The 24,110-nt window shown below is 37.5% G+C and overlaps 2 protein-coding genes across 3 annotated transcripts in view; one reads left to right on the plus strand and one right to left on the minus strand.

Annotated features, from left to right (window-relative positions):
- Nucleotides 1-24,110, plus strand: part of AMMECR1 (AMMECR nuclear protein 1) — an 81,795-nt gene that overhangs the window by 34,636 nt on the left and 23,049 nt on the right. The window contains exon 2 of the mRNA XM_040572582.1: nt 2,275-2,385. Within this exon, the coding sequence (XP_040428516.1) occupies nt 2,275-2,385 (111 nt within the window). The remainder of the gene's footprint in view (nt 1-2,274; nt 2,386-24,110) is intronic.
- Nucleotides 1-24,110, minus strand: part of TMEM164 (transmembrane protein 164) — a 114,434-nt gene that overhangs the window by 16,729 nt on the left and 73,595 nt on the right. For both annotated transcript variants that reach the window (XM_040572584.1, XM_040572585.1), the window contains exon 7: nt 4,375-4,586. In XM_040572584.1, coding sequence (XP_040428518.1) covers nt 4,398-4,586 — 189 coding nt within the window. In that variant the 3' untranslated portion in view covers nt 4,375-4,397. The remainder of the gene's footprint in view (nt 1-4,374; nt 4,587-24,110) is intronic.

Raw genomic sequence — 24,110 nt, forward strand, 5'->3', positions numbered from 1 at the left:
TCCAAGTTGGAAGGGGCCCACAAGGGTCATCAAGTCCTGTGTTTTTTTGTTTCATTCTCAAAAAAAAAAAAAAAAGCCACAAGAAATAAAAGTAAATCCAAAAGAAAGATACGCCTCAAGCTTCCTCTTCCCTTCATTGTCCTTGAAAGAAGGGAACTTGCCCAGTTTAATCAAATAAAGGCGGAAGTTGCTCTACCAGCAGGCAATAATGTGCTTGGGAAAGTTCTGAAAGGACCGGATGCTGCTGCACTGGTGCAGCAGAGATTGAGAGGCATGTGTGTGTGTTCTCCCTGCCATGTGATGAAGACCTTGTGCCACACCAGAGAAAGCGAATGGGATGAAAGGAGAAAAGGGAGTATGCGCTATGGAATGAAGTGGGAGTCCAATGACACACACGTCCATATGTGTATGCCTCCAGTACAGTTACATCTGTCTGGGTCTCACTGTCCAGTGATTGACGCAGTTGTGCAGTGACTGAGCTTCTCAGATATTAAAGCTCTTAGCCTTGGTATAATGTAAGAAACTTAGCATGGCTGGAAAAGGAGGTTCTATGTTTCACAAACTACAGAGAAACTTTTTTGTTGTTGTTTTTTTTACTGGTCATTGAAAAGGAGTCAGACAAGACATAATTACCAAAGGCTGATTTATAGTTCAGTGTTGTTAATCTTGCTCATTACTTGCCACTGATAGTAGTAACAGACAAAGATTATTTTTCTTTTTTTTTTGGATGTAGTCAACTTGTCTTTTTTTAATCTATCTGTGCTTCTGGATCTGCTCCCCTCCTTAAAGGCACACATGGTAATTACATTTGCTTTGTAATCTCCTCTTCTCAGATGCTAGCCTGAGATAGATTAACTCATGTTAGACATCTTGATCTTCATAGCAATGACTGTGGGCTGTACAGTAAGGACACTATGGAGAGAAAAAAGCTATAAAGAGAAACAAGGCATATTCAGCATGGTGGCTTGTACATGCACAAAATGCTGGTGAGCAGTGCCTAATCAGGTAGGTTTGGAGAGAGTCAAGCATCCTTAAGTGTCTGAGATGGTTGCAGGTGTTCTAAATGTCAGTAGTGCACCTTGCTTCTGTCAGCCTTTGTGCAGCATGGCTCTGGCCTTCATACCATAAGTGATGCATGTTTATGCCTGAAAAGCCTTCTCACAAAAACTAAAACCAGATTTAAGGGGAAGGGGCTGAAGGCAGGTGTTTGTTCTGCAGAAACATGGCCCTACTTGTGATCAAGAGTACTGTGTCAAAAAATAAGAAGTCATTTCAGTATTCTTAAGCCTACTAGTAAGAGAAAGCGCAGGTGTGTTTGTGTAATTCACTTTGATTTGTCTACTTTCTGGAAAACATATATAGAGAGAGATTTTGTGTACATGTATGTTCATATGCTTTTCTTCTCTATACACACCTGTTTATCTCAGGATTACAAATCTTAGAGCTGAGAGGACTGCTTATCCAGGAGCTGTGTGCAATTCCTTGAGAAATTCATGTTTGTGTAGCTTTCTGATGTTTGTGTATTGATACAATGCTACAGAAATATAATGAAAACTTTGGTCCCAGAAAGTTGACTGATTCCTTTTTCACTTAGTTTCTGGATTAATACAAAACTGTTTGTTAACAGAAATACTTCTTTGCAATGGTCACACATATTATGGTAATGTATACAGCTTACTAGAGGTTTTGCTCTACTCCTGTTTGTTTATGAGATTCTTAAATGCTGACTGTAGGTGACGTGGGATTCATGGAAAGAATATCCTTTGTTCAGGTAGTCCTTTAAGTTTGGAGAGTGTTCCTAAACTTGCGTGTCTTCCAAGGATTTCTGGTAGTTTCTTGTCCACAGTGTTAAAGACAAAAGTGTGTTCAGGTGGAGGGCTAGTTAATGTGTCACGGGTATTCTTCTCTTCTGTTAAAGGTTCTTTATTTATAGATGTCTAAGGAGAGGCTTTTCCCATTCTCAAGAGAAGGCTAACTGGTAACAGTGCAAGACATTGAGTGTATTGTGTGTGCTACCAAGCAGAATTTCGTTCTGGCTATTAAGTATTCTACTAGTCTTACTTCCTGCTACTTTATGTGAGCAACGTCTCTATAGCAGGCAAAAGAATGGCAAAGTACATTTCTAAATGCTGTGCCCCCCTCAGATACAGTTACTTTAGACATTTGGCTTCCCCTTGCTCAAAAAGGAAGAGCACAGTTGCTGAAATTCCATACTGACTGTCAATATTGCTTATGTGATCATGTCTTTTTTTTTTCTTCTCTTCCCTAAAACAGCCCACTGTTTGTAACGTGGAAGATTGGTCGAGATAAACGATTGCGTGGATGCATAGGTACTTTTTCCGCCATGAACCTGCATTCAGGACTCAGGGAGTACACGCTTACTAGGTAAGATTTTGTTTCCTGCAGCCTTGACTTAAGTATTTAAATACTCTACTGGGGAGTTGATAGGTGTGTTTTGGTTTGTTTTTTTTTTTTTTGGCTGTGTCACTGTACTGATCAATGAAAACTTCTATCTCCCTTTGATGCTAAACATCATTGTCTGGTTATTTGACTACTGATGCCATGGGATTATGGTTTCATTTAAACTATAACTTGATCCTTTGTATTATTTTTACTGGTTTAGAAAACTACTCTCCAGTAGCTTATTGTAACTGACTGTTGTAGTATTTTTTTTTTTTCCCAGTGCTCAGACAAATTTTAAGCTTAATAGTTAATGTGAGGGCAGAAGACCAGAAAGTCAGATTTTGGGATTATCCTATTCACGCTTCTAAAACAGCAGGTATTCTCACCTCTTCTCCATCAGGTGCTTCCAATCAGCTGCAGTTAATTTAATGCTACAAATTTCCATTACATGTTACTCTTCAGATACATCCCAGCCCCTGAGTGGGAAGCTTCTGGATGAGGGAGGTAAGTGATGATAATCCTTCACTCCCTGGCGGCATAATCCTTCATTTTTTTTGATATAAACCTAAATTCATTCACCTTAATATTGTTCCATTTTCTTTGCATAGAGTGAAAACTAATCAGTTTATCACTAGAGCTAGTAGCAAGCTTTCTACTTTAAGTTTATTTTCTAAAGAATCAATGGAATTTTGTCCACTCAGTTATAATAGACTGTTTATGGTGCTTTAAAATAGAAACTATAATCAGGCATGTAAAGACCTCTAAAATTATCATCACTTAAAATAAGTGGTGCCTCCAGATCAGTTTAGATTGGAGGCTTTCCTCTATTATGGGATCTTCCTCTTTGCTGTTAAAGCATCATGTCAATCCCAGTATTAAGTAAGATTAATATGGGGAATGTTCTTTCTTACACGTCTCACTAGTTTGTTACAAGCTGTTCATTTTTTGCTTCTCTCTACTCAGCTTGAAGGAATCAACTGCTGGAGTTCCGTATAAACTTCTCAAAGACCTAGGTACCTTTATTCTGTGCTGTGGAATATTTGCTTGTGTCTTTTAAAACCTCAGCAATCAAAATGGTCAGTGAGAAGAAGCTTAAACTCAAAGCAACTCCTCTGTTGAAGGTTAAATGTCTTATAATCTTAAACATTAGTGAGCCAGACTGGAGGGGGGCTCCTCCAGCCCCCTGCAATAGAATGCTTTTCATTCTTCACAGTGCCCAATCCAGAACAGTGAGCTTGTACAGAAAATTTCCCTCAAAAACTAGGAAGGAGGTGATAGCCAAAAAATAGTTTTACAAAATGATAAAATATAAGAATGAGGAAATGGAAATGTATCAGATATCTCTTACCAGAATGGAATTCTCACACTTCAAGCTGAAAAGTAGCTGTTTGAAATCCTTGCAATTGTATGATGTATGCAAACAGCAGTATTGCTAATAGATTATCCATTGTCACAAATCAAATAGTGCTGTACTCTTGCATAATTTTAATAAATGCTTAAAAGATTCCCATTGCATCATTTTAATTCTAAAATCTGAAGTCATAATATATGAGAAGTGATGCAAAAGTAAAGGGGACTCAAATATTTTCAGTGCAGTATTTAAGTAATGGCCACATTCTTTGGAAGGTTATACCAGGCTATCCAGAGAATAATTCAGTAATATTCAAGAGAAGAGAAATGAAACTACATACCAACCTCTTTTTCTAAAATTGTTGCAAGTAAAATGTTATGCTATTTTGTGGCATATAGGATTTTATTACCTTCTATGTGGAGCCTTTTTCACATGGATTGCATCAAAAATATTTCCTCTTGTTTTTAAAAACAAACAAACAAAAAGAAGACAACAACAAAACAAGTAAAAACGAAAGAACTCAGAAATGACTGCTGAAGTGTAAAGTTCCTATTTGAATTTACTAAAAAAACCCTGTTCTTTTATCTCAGTCATTATTTAAAAAAAATAGATAGGGATACCTGGAGCAGTTTCCTTCATGGCATTAGTAATTCCAGCTACAGGGCTTCCAGCAGAGAGCGTTTGAGGAATAACAGAAGCAGCTTTGAAATGCCTGTGAACTTCTGGAGTTTGGAGCTCCACAAGCCTTGCCTGGAGGTATCAGAAACCAGGACACTGTAACTTGATCCAATAGTATGTGGGCAGTAGGCTCTTGCAGAAGATACAGCAATTCCTGAAAGTAAACAAAAACTTCTTCAGGGGTGGCAAAATTAATCAGTAAAGTAGGTAGTATGAATGGGCTCTCCCTTTCAGAAAGTGGAACTTGACCAAAATTTTCAGTCGAGGATACAGGCAGATATTCTTCTGACTTTATTTTACTTTAACACTGAAAGGCACTTTTCTTCAGTTACTCTGATACAGCATTGCTGAAAAGAACCAAGTTGTCTGTCTAGTTCGTTCTTACCTTTTTCAGCACCCTACATGGAATTGTGGCCAGTTCACATCAGGCAAGATTTTATTACCAATATACTGAATAGTGCTTAGAATCCCAATAAATCAGAATTTCCTTGATCCTAGTAGTGATCTCTAATTGTATATTGTGTACAGTGTGTAGTGTATGCACCTCTACCTGTGTATAGCAGTATAACTTCTTTCAAATAACAATGATTATTTGTCTGAGGTGAACAATTTCCTTCTTGGGACAAGGACAAACACACATTTAGAAAACCTTTTTTTGGTCTGTATACAAAAACTGTGAAGAATTGTGACCTAGTATGTTTCTTTTCCCCATTTTGAGCTCTGTAGGTTGTTATGCTGGTATGCTAGTACATTCTAAACAGGAAATTTATGTAGAATGATTCATCATTAATTGGATGCATCTGCCTAAGTTGTGAGGAGGGATGAGAATACCCATAGTTAAAATGCTAGTGCTGTATTCCTAATAAAATCTTAGAATTCAATTTTCTCTGCAGTTATATCAGTGACACGGGAAGGAAGTATCTTATTAAAATCCTTTGCAGAACATTATGAAAATATAGATTCAGAGTTAGTGACTTCAACATAATTTTACTAAGAGGTTAGTTGAATAAAATATATCCTTTTTCATAAATGTTTCATCGTATTGCATATTTAAATTAGGATGTAAGAAGTTTATAATGGGCAAAATAGTTCTTTAGACTGAATGTGTGAATATCCCATCTGAATGCATAAAGGTAAACCAATCCAGATTATGAAAAATACCTTGTGTTTTCCAGCTCCTTCAAGAAAATACACTGAACTTGGAAGCAGGTTACCACAGATTTTCATAACAGGTTGATAAACTACTTTCTTGTGTGTTCTGTTCAGCAGTAATACTTAAAAATACTTAAATTTTGGCACCGAAGTTTTAAACTCCTGCTCTTTTACACCTGAGATACTGAATGAAATGGTTTCATTTATTTTATACATTTTAGTTATTTTTTCCAGACATTTCATATAATTGGAAGTCATACTTCACACTTAGATCTAACAAGTGTAGTTGTATCATTTAAGTTTTAACAATTTTTACCCTGTCAAGGCTGGTATTTGTATATATATTTTTTTCCTTCCCCATATAAATGTGTGTGTGTACATATATATATATATATATGTATATATATATATATTTCCCTCCCTATGTATATATATGGGGAAGAAAATAGTAGAGAAGAGGCAAATAAAGAGAGACTGATTATATGGATTATATGACACACAAATCTCATGTCATAGAAGAAAGCAATGAAACGAAACTACAGGGGTGCAAGCCTTAAGTGGATTAGCATAATGGCTGAAAACTGGATTTAAATTTTCAAGTAATATGTAAGTCACCATTCTTAACTAGCATAGACCTGTCTTTACTGACTGTATGATGTAATCAGTCTTTTTGTTGTGTGTTCCACCTGAGAATTATGGCTACCTTCAGACATTCAGCCTCGCTTCCATAGATGTGGTTGGTCAAGAAATGCAAACAAAGAGGGAAGCTTGGGATGAGAAGTTTAAGATTGAAGGCAATGAAACCTGCAGCCCAACTTTCTCTTAATTGAATTTGGGTGTAGAGTGTACATGACTACTGGTGACCGGTTCAGTACTAGTGACTAGACTTCTATTGCCCAGTATTTATCAGCAATTTCAGGAGTCAGTCCTTGCTGCTGCTATATCGCCTGCCTTCTCTCCATGAAAAACTCTGTCCCCTTCTGCCTGTCCCACCCAGGAAAGCTAAATATCCAACTACAAGACTACAGTACGGCAAGCGTGTTTAAGGGATAAAATAAAAACCAAAATTGAATGACCGATCACATTGAAATAGATGTTGGCCTTATTTAGTGAAGATTAGAGGCAAGTATTTGTACAGACAGGGCATCTCCCCTCTCTGTTGAGCCTAGATTAATTTCTGTTTAATTCCTGTTTGTTTTTACTAATCATAGTCTCATCTGACCTTCCCTCTATCTGCCTGCACGACCCAGCACTAACTTCACAAAGCCCTGGCTATTGGGCGATGCTGCTACGGATGAGGATAGTCATTGCTGCTGGCCCAGGGCAAAGCATCGTTGTGTTGCTGACTGTAATTTTTGAACGTGGGGAGTGGGCGGTGTGCGGGGGCATTATATATGTTTGACATTTCTGTTGTGACCTTCCCTGTTCACAGAAGTCAGTCTGAACTAATTCTTGCCAATAGCATTTCACGTAACGTTTCAGAGCGCATTGTTGCTTCTGTGTTGCCCATTGATAATACTTCGCAGGCTGTGGTATTGATTTATAGTAGACAGCTTCTGAAAGTCAACCTTTTTAATACTATTACTGCTCTGTGTCTGGTGTCAGTCAATGCAAAATGCCTGATAATTGCGAGGCAAAGCTTACGCTGTCACTTTCAGAGTTGAACTCTGCAGAGCGATGTCAAGTCTTCTCAGCCTGAACTCACCAGTGTTGTGCTATTCTTGTATGTTCAACATCAAAGCCAGGAAGCATAATGGTGCTTCTGTTGCTTCCTTTTCGTTTATGTTTCTATGAAAAGCAGGTGTGCAACAGGGAAGCTGGCTGGTAGATGGAATTTCTAGCATCTGTTGGTTGCCTCTGAGTTTTCAAGGTTATCTTAATGAGGCAGGGGGCACAGGCTGTGCTGCTGCTATAGGATGACCAGCAACAGATGGAGAATCTCAAGATGAGAAAATATTCTTAGGGAGAGGTGCGGTAACATAGCTCTGTGTCTAGTTGAGTGGATGGATAGCCAGTGCCTCCCATTAAGCATATGAGGAGCCAGTGGCAATATACATTTGGAATTTGTAACTCCTAAATCCCACTTACCCCGCATGACCCCATTTAGTTAAGTTTTTAGTGGGGGTGCAACCTATGAAATCCACTCAGCTTTAATAAACCTGGTATACATGCTGTCAAATCCATTTGAACCAATGAGGATACAGGCAGCTGAGGCTCCTCGGGTAGTTGCAGCACATGTCTTTCACTCATGCCATCATATCCCTCACTGAGTGACAGTCTTAGCAAGTCTGCACTGAGGAGTAATTTCAGAGCATCTGATGTTCCTGGGGAGGTAATGAAGTGAGGTACCGAGCTGATACTTAAACCTCAGGTGTCTGGCCCTAATGGAAGTTCAAGGATACTAAAGGAGTTGTAGGACTGTTTCTCTGCTAATCTATACTGTGAAGCCCACTGAAAGTTTGGTAATTGAGGATGTTGCCATGATACGGACAAAAGCCATGTCTGAAAGAGATTTAGAAATTTGTAGCCACTATGACCATGTACTATGATTTCTCTGAAGGAAGGACTAGCTGGTTCAGAGAAGGTGGGGCTGTACCTGGGGAAACAAGAGGCCGTATCAAGGAAATACATGAACTTAAACTAATTTTTACTAGATTAATTCCAAAAACATCTTCCATCATAACTCAGAGATGAAGTACAAGGGCTAAAGATAGGGCATCTTAAGGTATTTTGTTTTGTGGCCACAGGATTTGTCAGCTGAGTCAATTGCCAAAATACAAAATAGTTGAGATGGTTGTGTTTTACTAGGTGCTTTTACTCATCACTAAATTTGAGGTCTGCTGGCCTGTATTGTGCCTTTTTTTTTTTTACCTTTGTGTGTAAATGATTTGCAAAGGTAGCTGTGATTTTTCCCCTTTCCTTACAGGCTTAAATGAGTTCTATTTTTAAGTCCTCAGTGGTTGTCACACTTGAGCCACATGCTGTTTCTTCCATCTTTCCCCTCACATACAGAAAACAAAGTGCAGGAAATGGAAGAGAAATTCTATCACAAATGAGTACGTTCCAATTAAAATCAGTAATGGGGGGGGAGAAGTACTTAAGGTGATCTTTGTCAAGTATAGTTAGATATCATTTTTGTAAGAAAATTGATTCCTTAAGTTTCCAAAACTGGAGTCTAAAAGCAATTTAATCAGGTTGTTCTAGTGCATGTGTTGAGGTAGGATGTATACAGAGATATAATCTCTTTTATTGGACTGATGCGGTTGCATAAAACTAGATAAGCTTTTAGCTTACAAGCCTTTCCATAAGCAAGCTGTTAAAAGATCCTTTTTAGTAATTAAACCTTTTTTCTTTTCTTTTTCTTTTTAGGGAGGCAAGTTAATCTTTTATTCTGTAGAAACTTCGTCAGGTTTTGATTGTTATTTTATGTTTTCTTTTGGCTCGCCCGTAAATTTACCTTTGTGTTCCCTTCTGATTATCTTTTGAAATTTTAACTTTGCATTCGAGATGTTAATATAAGAGCATAGGTGGCCCAGAGGTGGTCTGAACATTTGTAGTGTTAGTAAAGATAAGGTGCATGGTGTTAACATTCTTTTTTTTATAATCTTTATGGAAATTGCAGCTGACTTAATAGAATTGTCTTAAACTCCTAAGTCAGAACTGGGTCAAAGTATATTAAGAAAGTTCAGCTGTAAACTTTCCTTTACAAACTATTATTTATATATATATATGTGTGTGTGTGTGTATATATAAATAAATGGTGGGGTTATACACATATATGGTGGGGTTGACCTCCAGAGGTATTTATTAATAGCCTTAACCCCCCTTATTATTATCCAAAATGCTTAGTTAAATGCATAGTTTAAGTATGATCCGCTGCTTCTAGTGAGATATGAAATGAAAATATGATGTATTGGCACCTTAATTTTTAAATGATGTCTGACTACCTTAATGAAATTCAGGCAATATTATTGTAACAATGCTATACAGACTCATGTTTTGCCTGCTGCATTATCTGTATAGAGGTTAGGTTTTACTGAAACGTGGAGCTGTTCGTATTTCTAAATCTCATCTTAGACCATAAAAAGTTGTTGCTGAACTATTGTAGACGTGAATTTTGCAAATAACACCACTTTAATTTGGGTAAATCCTCGGATGTGTCATAGTGGAATATAATTGTTTAATAGTAAAATGGATTATGATGTAAACTCACAATAGCAGAAATGCCAAGTGAAGTACACAAATTTGAATTTATTGAGCCATGCTTAGTTATTCTATGTGAGTCAATTCAGTAAGTAGGTCTGTAAATGATTTTGTGCATACAGTGCCTGGTCTTTATTTCAGGGAACTGTTGCTTACCAGAACTGTCTCCTGCCTTTTTTTCCAAAAGGACAAAGCTAAATACCATACTGGCTCTAGAAATTGTGGGAAAAAACCTTTTGCTTTAATGACGGGTTAAATGTTTCTCCTTATTTCATTAAGAAATAAAAATGAAATAATGTTGTTGTGGAGGGAGAAGGAGCATGCCTTAGTAAGTATGCTTCTTGCACGTTATGTGTGTGGGGAAATAGTAATTTTGCCTTATTTTTTTCTTTATTAAAAATGTATTGGTTTTGTAATTGTTAGCTTATTATTTCTGAGAAAACCTTGCTAGACCTGTGGACCTAATGGTAGATGATGGTCTGTTTCCTTAGCAACACTTCCTGAAAGAAAGCAAAGGAAAGCACTACAAAAAGGAGGACGGTCCTTAGGTTGTTGTTATTTTTAGGAAAGGAGGAGTGCATAAAGGTGCCCTACCAAAGCTTTTTAAATATGTGGAGGGTTATCAAAATACTGGTAATGATTTTGCTGGGAAAACTAAATTAAAGAATATGAATTGTTAGGTATGTATGTGGGGGGAAGAATGCATTACTCCGTTTGGTAGGATAAACTTATTCTGAGAATTGACTGTTTATGAAAGGTAACGAAGGATTTTGGAGAAATGGAATTCTAGAATTCAAAGTAATCGCAGAATAGCTGTATCTGTCTAAAGTGGCTCAGGGAAGCTTGGAGGTTTTCTGCTGAGGTTGTCGTAAGTGCTAGGTCTCAGCCTTAGGATGTAGTGTAAGTAAGGAAACTCTCTGAAGTAAAATACTTATTTCATTGTCATATTTTAAAAAAATGCAGTTAGAGAGAACATGCATTAAAACCCAGGAATTTGAAAAATGTGCTTCTTATAAAATGCATGCTTTGAAAAAGCCACGAATAAGCAAGTTGACTTGCATTAGTTGAGGTAATTTGTAGTACTGGGAATAAATCAGATATTCCTGAAATTTGACTGAATGTGAATGAGTAACTGGGGACATCCAGCAATTACTCAGACTTTCCAGATGGGTTTCCAGGAGGAGCCATGTCATTTGTGACTCTGGGCTTTCCCACGATGCTCTTGTCATGTACTTCCCACGCAGTCTCCTTTTATGTAAAGAAAATGGTACACACCCTGTGAATTCAAAGACAGAGGTCCAGGTGAGTTGAAACACTAGTTGGGTTGAATGTCAGATTTGTATTTGACTTTGAATATTACTTGACATAAGTAATTGGAAAGGAGGGTGGAGTTGGGGAAACTGGCCACCCTGGTTTTACTAGTAAAGCTTAAAACTTCATTGCCAGAATTCTTTTTTTTTTCCATTACTTGTATGAATTGTTGTTGTTACTCCATGGTTTTTGGACAACTCTTTCATTTTGTTGTATGATATTCTTAGAGAGAAGGTTGTTCAAATCATTTCCTAAAAAAATCTTTTAGAATGGAAATTGCTTTCAGTTGAGAGTTTTAATCACTTCTTAAATGCTACAAAGGCATACCAGGTTAAGGGTCAGTGCTGGGGAGTACCAGACACAATTGTGTGTTGACACAGAAGAGAGGCATAGATACAGAATGCATCTCCCAGCAGTTGTGTTTAAAAAAAAAAAAGATTTGGAAACGTGTAGCTAGGACAGAGTAGAAGTTGGCACAGAAGTTACCTGCTTCTGGGCAAGCTCCTCTCACTGGCTGTTCTCAGCTCCATGGGAGATGCTCATTTTTAATACTGAGTAAGGGATGTTTCCCACCACTTCATTACTAAGGAAGAAAAAAAAGCTTTCAACTGCACATACTGGCCAGTGCTAATATGTGCTAAACACAAGTAGTATCTTAACACAGTTTGGCTCTCACTTCCAAAGGCATTGGAAGCTGAGGTGCAGCTGTAGTATATTAGCTACCTGGCACAGCAGGAATAAAGGCTGTGTTTGGCTCAAAAGCTACTTTATGTGAAATCTTCTGTTTTAATAGACGCTATCAGGGATTAAACAAGGTCAAAGGAAAAAGAAATGTTTCTTACACTTAGAAGCTGTGAAAATCTTTAAACTCTGTAGCTTTGTGTAGGAGGGACTGTGGGAAAGGAGTCTCAATTAAAGTTTTCAGTCTGTCAGCACCTCCTCCATTTAGGTGTTTTCTGATGCTTGCTTTTGAGCCTGTATTAAAGAAGCAGCAGCACGAACTGGGTGTGCGGGACTGGGTTCCAAAAGCCCTCATTATTTCTGTGTACTTCAACACAAAAGTCGTGAAGCTTTTAAAATCTAATTGATATTTATTTTCATAGTCCAGAGTAAATGAGAATTAAAATGCTCTTGTAAACTACAGTGGGATTTTATGGTGTTTTTAAATAGTGCCAACAGATGCTTGTTTCTAAAAATCATTCCAATTGCCACCAGGAACAGAGAAGCTATGCCTTATGTCCTTTACAGAGCTGTACAGTTGAGGTAATAGAAAAGCTCTTGGAAGAAGAAATGGCGTATCTGCTTCTGGTTGGACTTAAGCAGCCACATAAAATGCTGAAGAATGTCTGAAGACACCTAAGTCTAAACACACCTCCGATTCTGAGGTTCTCAGTAAGTCTCATAGGCCTCAGCACTCTTCATTATTTCTGCTTTTATCATCTACATATTTCTGGGGATGATAACCTTGAATTTAAAAATGACTGAAGTGCCACTATTAATTTGAAGCTTTAAAATAGGATGGAACCAATTTTTTTCTTACGTAATTTTAAAATACAGTATTAGGGACAAAAAGAGCCCAGGTTAGTTTTTTTTTTCTGAATTGTTGATGCAGTTTTCAAATCATGCCATTTTCAAATGTACTTCATAAAAGTATATGGACTGATGTATGTTCAGTCCATAAAAGTGTATATTAGTGCTATCCTTTATTTTAGAAACAGAAATTAAATGTCGACTTCTTGGCTGTGTAAGTAACAATGTATTGACATAGTTTCTAATTCATCTAATGCTGTGAGAATATGGAAGTAAACAGTTCCTTGGAAACACTTTTGGAATATACATCTCCATATATTTTTAACATCACAAATTTCTACTTTTATGTTAATTTTCAAAACTTTAATTAAAACTTTTCTAAATCTAATTCTGTGTTTTAATAAGCACACTGAGAATCACTTTTTGACCATAGTGGATAGCAGTTTTTTTTGACCATCAATGCCAATTTGCAGGCTACAAAATCTGTTAGCTTGCATGCTTACATTAAGGTTTGTTGTTCTGATGCAATGGTATAATGTTTTTTCTCACTGCATATTACTTGTAACAAAGGGCCAGCAGTCATGCCCGCAGTCTGTCAGGCTGGACAAGTACACATATAAATGACTCCCACAAGAATTTAGGGAACTTGTACAGATGTTAAGGAGTGCTCTGATGAGCCTGAGCACAGCTCTTGGGAAATTCCCCATCTGTCATAAGCTGCAGGCGCAGCGTCACTGAAAAAGGCCTTTGTGATAATGGCAATTACTTGGGTGTTGTGTAAATCAGCGTCTCAAATAAGGTTTATTAAACTTGTACCAGCAAGGAAGTGTGACTTTGTTAAAGTTAATGATGTTACACCTTCTTACTTTTGATTGAGTTCTCAGTTGATTAAATTTTATTTGGTTTCCTTTGACAGGGAAAGGAAGAAAAGCTCTTGGTTTTCTGAACACTACAACTTTTTGATACTTCTAGCTTAAGTAATTCTAACGACTTTTATTTCTGCAATACCACAAACTGCAATAGATCTCATGCTACCTGTAGCATGTGATTCATTTGCCAGTTTGGACACCAGCCTAACTGCTAGTAACGATTTTGGTGTTTCATTCTTAAACAAAAGCCAGGTTAAAAATACATTCACACTGGTACATTCAAGTGACTTGTCTCAGTTTAGAAGATGACTTCTTTTTTCCTGTATGAAAAGTGGCTGAAGTGGGAATGATTTAGAATAAAAAGTATATCTAGCACTTGATCAGAACATCAGTAATTCTTTTTCCTCAAATATTGGCTTATATTTCATTCAACCGAACTGCCAAAAAACTGGAAGCCAAAAATGTTTAAAGCCAAAATGTATTGACTCAGTTGTATGAAGGTTGAAAGAGACTTGAGTATCTGTGTTTTAAAATTAAAAATAAAAAAAAAAGAGAGGGAGGGGGCTGTTCTTATGAAAGACAATTAAAAGCTTTTTCTGTTATCTCTCGGCTAGTTATTTCCAGATGTTATTGTTAATGACCCACAGATAGCATGTGGGTTCTGCTGTGAAGAAAAAATGCTTATATTTATGAGCACACAGAAGGGAAAAGGGGAAATATAATTTTAAAATAACTGAAAGGTCACTGCAACCTCAGTCCTCCAACAGGAGTATCGCTGCTTTTCACCAGAATCATTTTTGTGTTCTGTCAAAGAATTGTTGCTGGTTTTGTTTCTGTTCCCAGAAGCTTCTACACAATTTGCAAGCTGGTTAGATGGCCCTTTCTCATCCATGCTGAGGATGCATTCTGCAGTTTGCTCACTTAGCTACAGAGAGGCTTTTTTTCCTTTGACCTAGACTGCTAATCCCTCATTGCAAAGAGCAGCAGCTGTGCTTTGTCTGCGGAAGTCTCTGCACTGCATGCAGCCTTGTTTGTTAGAGCAACCCCTTCTTTGTGTTCTGTTTTTTCAGATACTGAAAGGGTGATTTTCTCTTTTCTCAATCAACAAACTGTCTTCAAGTTTGTGGAAGTCTACAATACATAAGTATTTTCACAAATGTAGGTTTACAAGAAATGCTATGTAGAGTTTCACAAAACTGAGTAGAGTAAGTATTGCTGATGTGCAGGAGGTTAGCCATTTGTGAGCTGGTTTTTAGAAAGGGGATGAAACCTATTTTCATTCAAATATTAAATATACTTTAATATTATATTTAATATTAAATATACTTTAATATTATAAAAATACTTCAGGTATGTTGAAGTGTAGCTGTAATGGATATAATTAAATATAAACCATTTTTGTGTTTGTTGTATCCTTATTCAACATTGAATAACCAGACATCAGTTGCTCTTGGGATAATTTGCTCAGTTAAACTTCTCTAACTATATATGTATAATATAAGCGATTTAAGAAATTACAGTATTTTAAAGCTAAGTTAACACAAGAACTGAACAGATAAAATTCTTTGCTGTTTTAGGCTTCTAATGCAGTGAATAGGCAGAACGCCCATTACCATCAAAGGGAGAAGAATTTGGCTTGTAGAATCTTCTAAGAGGATATTATATGAAATATTTAATTAGTAAGCATAAATTTCACATTTCATTTAATTTCATAGTCAACCATATTCATGTTTATACGTAGATGTTTGTAATGATCCTTTATTCTGTAGTTGAGAAGAATTTTCGAATATATGTAATGTTAAATGGATTCCTTGACTACTTATGTTGCAGTTTTTGAGGCTGCAGACAGATGTAGCCTAGCATAACCTGAACTTTTTGCCTGTTCTTCATTTCAGAACTTCCTTTTCATTTTGTTCCAGCTTTTTTTATTTGCTACTCAAAATCTGGTTTAGAGTAGAAGACACATACAGAGTGACAGCTGGCAGACTTGGAACTGAATGTAATGTTTAGCTGAGCTTGCAAAGGTTTTGTTGCTTTGAGTGTCTTGACCTTGGATATAGTGATTTGTGAATGCCCTATCCAGTCACCTCTATAAGCCGAATATGTTGGAGGTTGCACTGAATTTACCACCCGAAGTAGACAGAACTATGGCAGAAAGCTAGAGGGAATACAGGGATGAAACAGTGAACTTCTGTCTTGAGTGACAGAAGTCACAGAGTTGCTAAAAAGAGAAAAAAGAAGTTTACTTGTGTGTGGAAGAGGCGAAAGGACGGAAACATGAAGACAGCAAAGCCTCCAAATGTATAGAATGGGTTTATATGTCTAATGCATGGTTTTGGATTGGTGATTTATGGAGGTATTGAGCAATCATAACTTAACCTGTTAATGAAATTCTTGTATAAAATAAAAGCCTACAAGTGCACAAAAATTAATTTTGAGAGTCCTTGGTTATTGTCTTTAATAACAAATTAAGATTTGTCCTAATGCAACAATTATCATGCCTGCATTCTAGAGTGGCTTCAAGATAGCAGGAGAAAGTGTCTAGAAGCCAAAATGTTTTCTTCTGTGCCTACGCGTTCCCATGAAATAAGGAGTGGCTATTTCTTTCCCGAAGGTCTTACTACATATCATATGCCACAAGGGATCCATCTTGTGCCTTTTTTATACTATATTTACAAAAACACTGAGAATTAGTAAGATGCCATGAGCTCAGACACCAACCTTTATACTGACAGCACTCACATTTGCATCTCTTTGTAGCTGCCGTATATATTCACAGAATGTCTAAGAGACTGCACTTAGGTTACAACACACAAAAAACAACAAACCACCACCACACACAAAAAAAAAGTTTAAACATGATCCAAGTTAAGTAGAGATATCGATGAAATGCACATCTTGGGAAACAAGCCAGGATGTTACTCAGTTCCCTGTATTATGAGTAGTCATATTCCTGTCTCTAAGGCAGCGTGCACCCTGAGCTATCAGACTATGTTCATCAGTATCTTCATATGTTATTTCATTGTCTTAATCTCTTTTTCTGTTGTAGTGCAACAGCTCAAGTGAATGTGATTTTTTTTTCCTTTCTAATTTAGCTACTATGTATTCTAACATGCCTTTTGTTTTCCTTGTTCTTAAGCTGATCGTATGTAATTTGTCCATAACTATGGATTCTTGACCATAGAACAAGTTTCTGTATTTGTGATAAACAGTATGAAAACAGAGATTAAAAGAATTCCATCTGCAGCATTAACCGAACTGGTTGGTTGAAGGATATTGACAACTAAAAAAAATGTAACTACTTAGTATTTTTATACAAAAGTGCAGTTTATAGTATTTCCAGTGACAAAATTGAGAATACTTGGTACTGTGCTGTTCCAGGCTTTCAACAGTATAACAAAAACAAACCTATTTTTAGAGGTCTCAGGAAATTGAACATGTAAATGTTCAAATTATATTCATATATTTATGCATCATTGCATTGCTGAGAAGTTTTGTAACATTTTTACATATCTGCTTAGGATGAGGCTTTTTAAAATGCATAAAGAACTGAAAATATTTTTATTAACTTGTACTTTTTAAAATGATGACTTGAACACTTCTCTAGAGGTGAGTAGTATTTTGCGATTGATTAAGTGGGGGTTGAATTCAGCAACAAAGTGGCCTTAAATATGTTGTCTTGAATCCAGTACCTGTTTTGGGGTAAAGTGGTGATCTTAGGTCAGTATTGAGAGAACTATTGGAGCTGTAAAGAATTCCAGGGACTTGTCATGTGCTTAAGGATTTGAGTGGTTAATGTTACTTGAGCTTAACAGTCCTAAATCTAATTGAGCAGTTCGTTTTTGTCAATTATCTAAACTTTGCCATCTGCTGGAGAGCCCTTTAGTGACATTAAAATTTAGTCCAGTTGGAGTTCGGAGTTTTGACTCGTCTTTTACGATGTGTTCAACAAACAAAAACCTACACACCAAACCCTGGTCAGTTTAGTTATGCAATTTGTTAATAAGCATCTGAAATGAGGGTGGTAGGCTTTCTGTGTTATGTTGTGTGATTATTTTAAGTGCTGTGGATTTGCTTTTCCTATATCAAAACAGGACATTTCCGTGGCAATTGACACCTTTCAGTTTCTTGAATGTTTGCATGAGGATGACACACAAACTGTCATGGCTTTGAATTCTATTGTCCTCATTTATCCCAGCATGATGAGAGATGCTGGGAGGGGCGAGGGAGAACGTAGGAAAAGGCAGAAAAGAAGCTGCCACTTAAAAAGAAACTACGCGTACAGCTGCTTTACCTCATGTCCAGCTACAGTCAGAAAATGCTGTTCAAAGTCGTTGCTGAGCCATTGGGAGTACAGGCAAGCATTAGCATGGATTTCCTAGCTCACGCTGTTCAGTTCTAGAAGCATGGAGTGCATGGAGCATAGCAGTTCTGCCTTTTTTTGCTAGGCCTGGGTAAATGCACAGTAATTGCACACTTTGTTGTAATTTGCTACAAACCGTACTTCTGTGTCTTACTGACCTACTAGGTGAAGAGCTGGAGTTTAGCATATCTGTTACCCTATTACTAAAGCTCTGCCTACATCTTTAGGTTAGGTTAATTTTAAGTAAGAAAAAAATTGATTTTCTGTGTAATAGGACATTTTTACAGTAATTTGAAATGATTCCCCCATTTCCAGTGGGATTAAAACAGAATGAGAAAAATGCAGTCTTTAACTTGTTAGTTCTTTCTTCACATCTAAGGAGAAAAATAATTTCTTTATAACCATGAAAGCAGTATAGGGTAAGATTTTTGGCTTCAGGAAACAGTAAGGCTGTTGGAGCCATAGAAACTTGACTCTTACTAATGTAATCAGGACACTGCAATATTACTTTGTAAGTTTTCTATTTCCAACTGCGTTATGTTTGCTGATGTGAGCAGATCGTAGGAGTTATGAATTCTGTGATCATATTTTTCCACTTTAAGGCCATAACAGTGCATACACAGAATTCTCCTGAACTTTAAGGATCTCTTCATACAAATGTTCATTGTTTCATTGGAAAGTTACAGCAGTAAAAGATTAATTCAAGTCATTATGTCCATATAGTGTAACATTATTTTGACATAATGATGAACAGGGTTTACGTGGAAGAATCCAGATCATGAAGGAATATTTATCTGAGTAGTTCTCAGCAGTAGAAAAAACATGTTTATTATTCTTTTTTCTTCTAAAAAGCTCTTTTTAAATTTATGTGAGCCTTAGCTTTTACAGCTTCCATGGTTATGAGTTTTCTTTTTGTATGGGAAATTTTGTAATGGTAAAAAGCAAGGAGTTCAATCATTTGCACCTGGCATTTGTGTAAGATTGTCAGACTCAGCTGAAGAACCAGCAGTAATTAAACCTCCAGGATTTTCAGGCACAGGGCATTACGCAGATGCACACTAGCTGCATGTCTTAACAGATAATCCCGTTGAATGCAGACTTCTTGAGAAGCAACTTTGAAGTATCCCAGACCATGTTAGTTGTTCCATTTGTGCTGTGGAGTTGACCTGTGCATGTACTGTGAGTCAAGATAGCCAGAACAGGAAATGAGATTAAAATAATTAAAATAAGGATTTGCCTGCAAATCATGGGTCTTCTTTAGAATCTCTAGAAATACTGTGAAATATTTAGAAATACCTCTTTTGTTGATTTAAACGTCGGTAGGAAGTGAACTACAGCACTTGTTTGGGGGAAAACCAACAAGGTAGCAGAACATTTTCAGCAGCTCCAGTGTGGTTTGCCTTTCACTTGTATGTGTATGGCACAACGCGCCAGAGGGCCGTGCTGCCATCCAGAGGGACCGCAACAGGCTGGAGAAATGGGCTGACAGGAGCCTCATGAAGGTGAAGAAGTCTGGAGTCCTGCCCCAGGGGAGAAACAACCCCAGCACAAGGATGTGCTGGGGCCTCCCAGCTGGAAAACAGCCTGACAGAAAAGGACCGGAGTGTCTTGATGGACACCAAGTTGAACAAAAGCCAGCAGTGTGTCCTTGCTGCAAAGAAGGCTCTTGGTGTTCATGGCTGCATTAGGCAAAATATCACTGGCAGGCTAAGGGAGGGGATTCTTCCCCCTACTTAGCACTGGTGGGGCCACATCTGCAGAACTGGGTCCAGTTCTGGGCCCTCCAGTACAAAGAGAAATGGACATACTGGATAGAGCCCAGCGCAAGATGCTGAAGGGCCTGGAGCACCTCTGCTGTGAGGAGAGGCTGGGAGAGGTGGGACTGCTCGGCCTGGAGAGGAGGAGGCTCGGGGAGGACCTCACCAATGTCTATGAACACCTGAAGGGAGGGTGCAGAGGGGATGAAGCCAGGCTCTGCTCAGTGGCGCCAGGGCAAGAGGTGACGGGCACAAGCTGGAACATAGCAGGTCCTGTCTGAACATCAAGAAGGATTTCTGTGCTGTGCTGGTGCTGGAGTGCTGGCAGAGGTTGCCCAGAGAGGCTGTAGAGTCTCTTCCTTGGAGATCTTCAGAAGGGTCTGGACATGGCACTGGACACCCTGCTTGGGGTGGCCCTGCTGGAGCAGGGGCTGGACCAGATGGGCCCAGAGGTCCCTGCCACCCATTCAGTGATTCTGTGATGTGACTGAAACCATTAAATCATTTCCCCCTAGTGACTGCAGTCAATAAAGATTTTTTTTTATTTCCATGACCCTGTGCCCACATGCTGTGATGCCTGCTGTCATTATGGAACTGATTTTGCACAAATTAAGTTATTGATGAGTTTGTATAGCATGAGGAACAGGTGATAAAATGCTTATCTTCATAGATGATGATACAGAAACAGTTAATTGTGATATATCCTAATCGCCTCTGTTCAGGTTTCAGGAATACTCCAAACAGAATACCTGAATTATTATTTTTATTCCTTGTGTATTTGAAATACATTTAAATTAGTATTTGTATAAATAGACCTTTTAGGAATTCCAAGTGCAATGCTACAATGTTGACAAAAATCTGATCTGCAGCCAAAATATATATTGTTTTTAACACAGCTTTTAACTTTTCCTTTATTACATTTTCTTTTTTTCAGTGTCCTCTTGGAGGAGGCCCATTAAGTGGGGATTGTTAAGGTTTTGCTGGGTTCTGTCATCACCACCAATAATCGTTTCTCTTTTGTTCCATACCATGAGCTGTTTTGACGTGACATGCACAGCTCTAATTTTAACACATACCACAGCTGGGCACCTCTGTCATAAAACCCAGGAATGACAGCGTCCTGTGTGGGAAGCCGTAAATTACTGCTGCTTTGTTCTGCAGGCAGCTGCAGTACTGATGCAGAACCTTGTCCTTTGTTTCTTTTAGCATGTGTCAGGGTTAGATTTAGATGAATGACTTACCAACCAAGAAGTTCAGGTGCCTTGAAATTTTAGATCAAGTTTTTAAATACTTTGGCATCTGAATGCAAAAAAAAAAAAAAAAAAAAAAACACCTTGGAAACCTACTTGTGCTTATCCTTGTCACTGTTACACAACTGGGAGAGCAGCTTTGAAAAGTACTGAAGTGAGCAAATAATGGTTTCTCTCTTTTTGGTAGATGGTTCTTCTTTTGCCCAGGGGTTCTTTTCTTCCTTGTCACTCAGCAATTTCAAACTACTAATAAAAACTCTGTATATTGGTTTGTCCTTCAGGATATTCTGAACAAACTGAAGTTTCCTTGAAGGAAAATGCTTGAAATAGAACACCAGAACGTTTTTCTCTTTCCATATCTGGGTCTGCTCTTCACAGTTGTTATGAAATTTTTCAGTGTATTGTATTTATGTCTCTAATAGCACTGATACGCCATCTGCAAGAAGTCTGACAATATTCAATCCTGTATACTTTAAAGGAAAAAAACAAACCTACACGACAACAAAAAGAAACCAAGGAAAGCTGAGTGCCTCTTGGTAAATTCGACCTACCCAGATGTGTGTGTTGTCTTAGTGTTGTCTGGTGACTGCTGCAGCCTTGCTGATAAATTGCCTATTAACAACACTGGTAACAATTTCCACACACACCAGAGAGTTGAGAAATTCTAGGGACAAAAATTAATAAAATAAGACAGCTTATTTGAGGCATGTCTGGCTGCCTAATCTAGAGGCTTAATTGTGTTATCCAGTCAGTGAATGGAGGTTGCCTTTTCTAATGAACTCTTCTAAACTCTTAATTTAGGTACATACTCTGAGTTGTCTCTTAGAGGAATGTTATTCTTTTCAAAATTAAAATAACCATCTAAAATAGAGTATCAGAATATTCTGTCATCCCCTGAAACCAGATGACTGGATCCAAATGCTGGAAGCGTGAAGCCAGTGGGGGGAGGTGAGACCGAGACTGGGGGAGATTTCCTGGCACACCTTAGTTTGCAGGAGTTAGAAAAATTGCCTGAAGAGCCAAAATGCCAGATCTATATTTTATTTGTCCTACCTGAAGCACTGCTGCACTTTGCTAACTAGTTAGGCCAAAAAATTAAAACTTCAGAGAATTGTTTCTGTCCAAAATGTCAACAAGTGTATTTCCTTTTTATTTTTATTCTTTTTTACCCCATGACTGCCACTTAGCAACATAATGTGCAGGAAGTATAAATGTTGTTCTTTCCCTTTCTGTCTCCTAAATGTAAGGGAGGGTTCAGGAAAAAAACACGTCATTCACAGTTGTTCTATTTCCTGGAAATTTTGTGGTCTGAACAAAAAATAAATAAAAATAAAAAATGACAATATAAATAAATTATTTTCCCCTGCATTCAAGTGATTTGACAATGCATGTAAATCACTGCTTGAAATCTCCATTTAAGTTGGCAAATCTCTGCTGGTGATGTAGAAAAGCTAGAGGGCTGTCACGTAAGGTCTGTTAGGCTGTCTGATCGCTTACACGGAAAGCTAAGAGAATTTTATTCACCACAATTCCTCTTTCTGAAGAGGAGCATACTCTGCCCTGTTTTTCTAACTTAAAAATTAATTGCAGATTGTGACTTGGAAGCTGCTAGTTTTCTGCCATACTGAGTTATGATAGCTGATTTTCACCAGGAAAATGTCAGTGACCTCCCTAAGTGCTCTGTAATTTCTTCCTTTTGAAGTTATACGAAAGCTGAAAAAGTAAAAATCTCAACTAACTTCAATGAGCCTGCAATGGAACAAACTTTTTTTTTTCTCTTTGAAATCCTGTCATTAATTGTCTCTTATCGCTGTTACCTCACTGCTATTACCTAAAATTCAGTGAGTTTGCCACTCATTAATTTCAGGATGTTTTGAATTAACTGAAGAACAATATGTAGGCCCTTTGGGCTCAGTTTATTGACATAGGCCCATTTCTTTGTAAAACGTATTTTCTAAGGTACATCACATTTCTCTTGATGAAAGAATCGAGAATATCAGGGTTATACTTACTGAGCTGAATGAAAAGGGTTTTCAAGTTTCAGTCCTTTGCCTACCATGTAAAAGTAGTGCTAATATTTATCAGGAGAGGGCAATAGTTAGTAAAGTCAGATCTTTAACCTATTTTTTCATCACTGTGCTGATGGTATTTAGAGAACTGTTGTTTACTTTAGGTGACAAAAAGATAGGGTTTGGTATATCTGTGCTCTGTATAGGAAACTGGTTAATTAAGAAAAAAATGGGCTGTAGTAGAGTGAACTGAAAAAAATAATGGAAAAAATATTTTTAATTAGATTAGTTTGCTTAATTTTATCCATTCTCTTTTGATTGATGTTCAGGGATCTATATTTCTTTGCTGTAGACTGAGCAGATTGTGAAAGAAGCTGTCACACAGATTTGTAGGAGTCAGGGATCTTGGATGCTATTCTTGATTCTGTCACTGACTCACTGTGTAAGCCTCCTAAATTGCGTGAGTCACTTAATGTCTCTGCCTCATTTACACTTCCTTTAAAAGTAGAGTATTACTTATATTACGCCCAGTGCTTGAATGTTTCCTTTGCATCTTCTCCCACTATGTGATGTTAAAGCCCTGAAAGTAATTTCCAGTAACATACACAACCGGACCCAGTTTTGCCTAACTTCCATCCAGTTTGGGTCTGCAGATGTGATTGTCCACTAAAAGGTTTAGTGAGGAATTTAATTATTGCTTTCATTAAATAATAAAAAAATAGTAAGAATTCATCCAATACCCTCCTTTGTTCACACAAATTCTTCTCTACTTTTTGTGATGCATACACGCTGGTAAACTTTTTAAAGATCCTTTAAAGTCATTTGTATTTCTCATTTCCTCCATTTCTACCCTACTGTTTATTACCCAGCTGCCACATCATGTTTAAGAGCCATAGGTTCTTAAAGACTGAAGGTGACTACTTTTATTTCTTCTAGCATTTCTGTGGCATACAGAAAATACAAATGGACAGCACAGTGATGTATTGCATTTTGGTTCACCTGCTCATGCTGTTATTCAGAACCATGAAAGAGCATTTTACTAAAACAAGGTGTAGTCCTAAGGAATATAAGCCTTAATTATAATTTTCACTGAATTTCATGCTGTTAGTCATAACTCAAAATAGTTGAAACAATTTCCTTTTCTTTAAATCTTTTCAGTGTCTTTAAACACTGAAATACTTTAAAGTTTGCAAGCTTTCCTACTTTCCTGTACTCCCAAATGCAAAGGGGAATG

The sequence above is a fragment of the Cygnus olor genome, chromosome 13 (genome assembly GCF_009769625.2).
Source record: "Cygnus olor isolate bCygOlo1 chromosome 13, bCygOlo1.pri.v2, whole genome shotgun sequence".
Lineage (NCBI taxonomy): Eukaryota > Metazoa > Chordata > Aves > Anseriformes > Anatidae > Cygnus > Cygnus olor.